Source organism: Ceratina calcarata, unplaced genomic scaffold (assembly GCF_001652005.2).
Source record: "Ceratina calcarata isolate Rehan_Ccalc_2016 unplaced genomic scaffold, ASM165200v1 scaffold15.2, whole genome shotgun sequence".
Lineage (NCBI taxonomy): Eukaryota > Metazoa > Arthropoda > Insecta > Hymenoptera > Apidae > Ceratina > Ceratina calcarata.
In genome coordinates this window covers 671-3,934 of record NW_017136199.1, presented here as the reverse complement: position 1 = coordinate 3,934, position 3,264 = coordinate 671, and the positions used below count along the sequence as shown (strand labels likewise).

Here is a 3,264-nt window from a genome sequence, read left to right as displayed (position 1 = left end):
AAGAGTACATGCAAATTTTAAGTCACTATAATTTCTCAAAAAACCCATGAATTGATTTAAAATTTTTCAAGTAGCTTTTTAATAGTAATAGGAATCTATAATAACAAATTCAACATGCTAGCATCGTTTAAGTATATAGCCTATACATCCTTAAATGGTAGTTTTCAAAACGCATGCACCATTTATAAATGCAGATCGAGGCAGGCAAAGCAGGCGATCCTTATCACGTGATGCGTGCGACGCTATGCGCGTTTGCTATTATCGCAGATGCAATTTTTAAAAAGGGCCTAGCTGGATAAGGGAGTCAAATGTGCCCTTGAACCGAATGAAGCGCCGTTTGCAACATTTGATAGTTTATCAAGAACTCCAATCACTCCAATTTTTAGCCCTCTATCTCAACCAGGAGGAAAATAATCGGGAAAATTTGAAAAATCAGATTTTTTAAGTTTTTCCTTATTTAACGTCTTGCGAAACATCTGAGAAAATTCTGACATGTTCGTAGTGTACCTGGCCATGTCTGAGAATTTTTTTGAGCAGAGTTGTTAAGGATTTCTGTTTATGACTTATATAATAGTTAAACGGGAGTCTACTGTACATGTTCATATAGGATGACTTAGTTAGAATAGTTTATTGAATTTTAAAAGAAACTCATCCTGCATACTTGTAGAAAGTTTTTCTAAAATTGTTGCTGCAATGTTTATAGTACTGGACACAGCGGGGCAGGAAGAATTCAGCGCGATGCGAGAACAATACATGAGGAGCGGAGAAGGTTTCCTGCTGGTCTTCTCGATAACAGACTTATCGTCCTTTGACGAGATATTGAAGTTTCACAAGCAGATCCTTCGAGTGAAGGATCGCGAGGAATTCCCGATGCTCATGGTTGGGAACAAGGCCGATCTAGATTATCACAGAGTTGTAAGTAAACAGAAGATAACGAGAGGGGAGATTTCACACCGGGAGAAGTCCGGCACCGATGTATGTATTAGGTGTAGAAATTAATTCAGTGCCTTTTTTAAAATGAATTTAGTATTTATGTATAAAGTAATCATAAATTTGTTATTCTTCACAGTAATCTCCATTATTTTTGTCGATTCATCGTTCGATTTCGTGGTTCATCATTTAGGCAACTGTCGAATTCTTTGACGAAAAAAGTACGGAGATTTTGGTCCAATGAATTCGTCAATACATTTTTGTATGGCCATAATCTGGGTTTAATGGTTGAGGTTTTTATTGCGCGTCCTCAGTTTAAATTTTTGTCCAGTCATCAAGGGGCTGTGTTGATGCAATAAAACAGCTTCTTTGTAAACACGATTGTCCCTTCGTTTTTGAAGGTTTAGGCTTAAGACACTGTTACTTAGCTTTCCCACTTCTGGGATTTAGTTTTTGTGGAATAGCGTCGAACCTTTGTCAAGGACGACGCCTTGTATCTGACTGGCATCAAGGTAGACGTACCTCTGTTCTTTTTTGTGTTGTTGTTATGTTGGATTTGGATGACGAACTAGCTTATCACTATTGACATAGTTAACTCGACGACGAACACCTTAAATTTACCTTGTGGAAATGGAAAACATTCTTACTCATCTTGACTTCTGTCCCTACTCGTTCTATCCCTAGTATCTCTGTTCTTATCCTGTTTTGATCATAGGACCTCGATTACTTTTACTGACTATATTATTATAAGGACAATAAAAATTGTACAAACGATCAGATTTCCAAAATCGTGCTTGTGCACAAAGTCATACCATCTAATAAACTAGAGTTTCCACTTAAAAGTTCTTGCATTTAATTCCAAACATGGAGTTCAATATTGAAACAGTGAAAATTCGCATGATTTAAATAAAATTTTATTAATAACAAAATTACTTTTAAATGTGGTTTTGAGAAACACGAAAATTGTTGGGGATCCTAGAATATCGTCGTGGAGTCTAAGTATTAGTAATTAAACATATAAAATAGCAGAGGATTATTTATATTCAAGTCAGAGTTATAAATAATTGAATAGGAGATACTGAATTAATTTCTATACTTAATATACTCCTTTGTCACAATTGTAAGATGTAATGTTGCAGGTACAAGTGGAGGACGCGCAGAACCGAGCTCGTAGATTGAAAATACCTTATATAGAGTGCAGCGCGAAGCTGCGTATGAACGTCGACCAAGCTTTCCACGAGCTGGTTAGAATCGTTCGGAAGTTCCAGCTGTCCGAGAGGCCGCCGTTAGAATTGAATTATAAGAAGAACAAGAAGAAATGCTGCATGCTGTAATATGCCGATGTGTTCATATCCAACGAATCTCGTATCCGTTTAAAGTGGTACAAAATAATCGAATCGAGGTAGAATCGGGGAACCAATTAATCTATGCCAGGGATGGGGAACCTTTTTTTATATGAAAGGGTATACGTATTTTCTGAAATAGTAGCAAGACTGCATCAATTTTTCCAACCATAAGTTACAGAGTAAAACAATTTACAATAAAATGATTCATAATGTTTTCATAATAATTCATCTATCTTCGTTTTGTATCAACACAAAATTTAAAAAACGTAACAACTGGACTGCGGTTTTTTATGAGACGCCTGTGACATCAATGAAAAAAATTAAATCAGGATTTAAATTCCTTTTACGATTTATGATATTCTTTATTTATGTTAACAGAAAATCTTTTCATTTTCAAAAATAATGACGTATATTATAATTTTAATATTCTGTACAATTCTGCACATTGCGTATTTATGTTTTCTGCGCGTCTGAATTTTTTTTACAAATGCATAAAGTCCGCATTCTGGGAATAATTTTCCAAATTGTTATTGAAGTCAAATTACAATTGTTTTACATTCACTCTGTATTATTCATGACTATAGAAAAAAAACTGCAGGAAAAATTGTACTATTTTAGAAAATAATATTTAAGACAGTAAATGGATCTCCATTTTATAAGTAAGGAACACACAGAAAATATAAGAAGGCCACAGGTTCCCCATCTCAAATCTATAAGATTGTCAAGATCAGAATTATTTCAAATCGAAATTTTTACGCACGACGCGAAATTCGCGGGTTTCCCACCTCTGATCCATGAGATTGTTGAGATACCATTAGAATTATTTCAAATTGCCTGAAATCTTCACGCACAACGCGAAACGCCGCCTTCAAATATCTCGAATAATATTTCAAATACCTTCGCTCGATTACGAAACGAATTAATAGAATAGTATTTACAAAATGTGTAGGAAGTTCGTATAACTTTGAGTACATTAGGAGGATTAACC

At 34.9% G+C, this 3,264-nt stretch overlaps 1 protein-coding gene across 1 annotated transcript in view; it reads left to right on the top strand.

Moving 5' to 3' along the window:
- Positions 1-3,258, top strand: part of Ras64B (ras-like protein 2) — an 8,386-nt gene extending 5,128 nt beyond the window's left edge. Inside the window, exons 3-4 of the mRNA XM_018036320.2 lie at positions 704-915; positions 2,070-3,258. Coding sequence (XP_017891809.1) covers positions 704-915; positions 2,070-2,264 — 407 coding nt within the window. The 3' untranslated portion in view covers positions 2,265-3,258. The remainder of the gene's footprint in view (positions 1-703; positions 916-2,069) is intronic.
- The last annotated feature ends 6 nt before the right edge of the window (positions 3,259-3,264 follow it).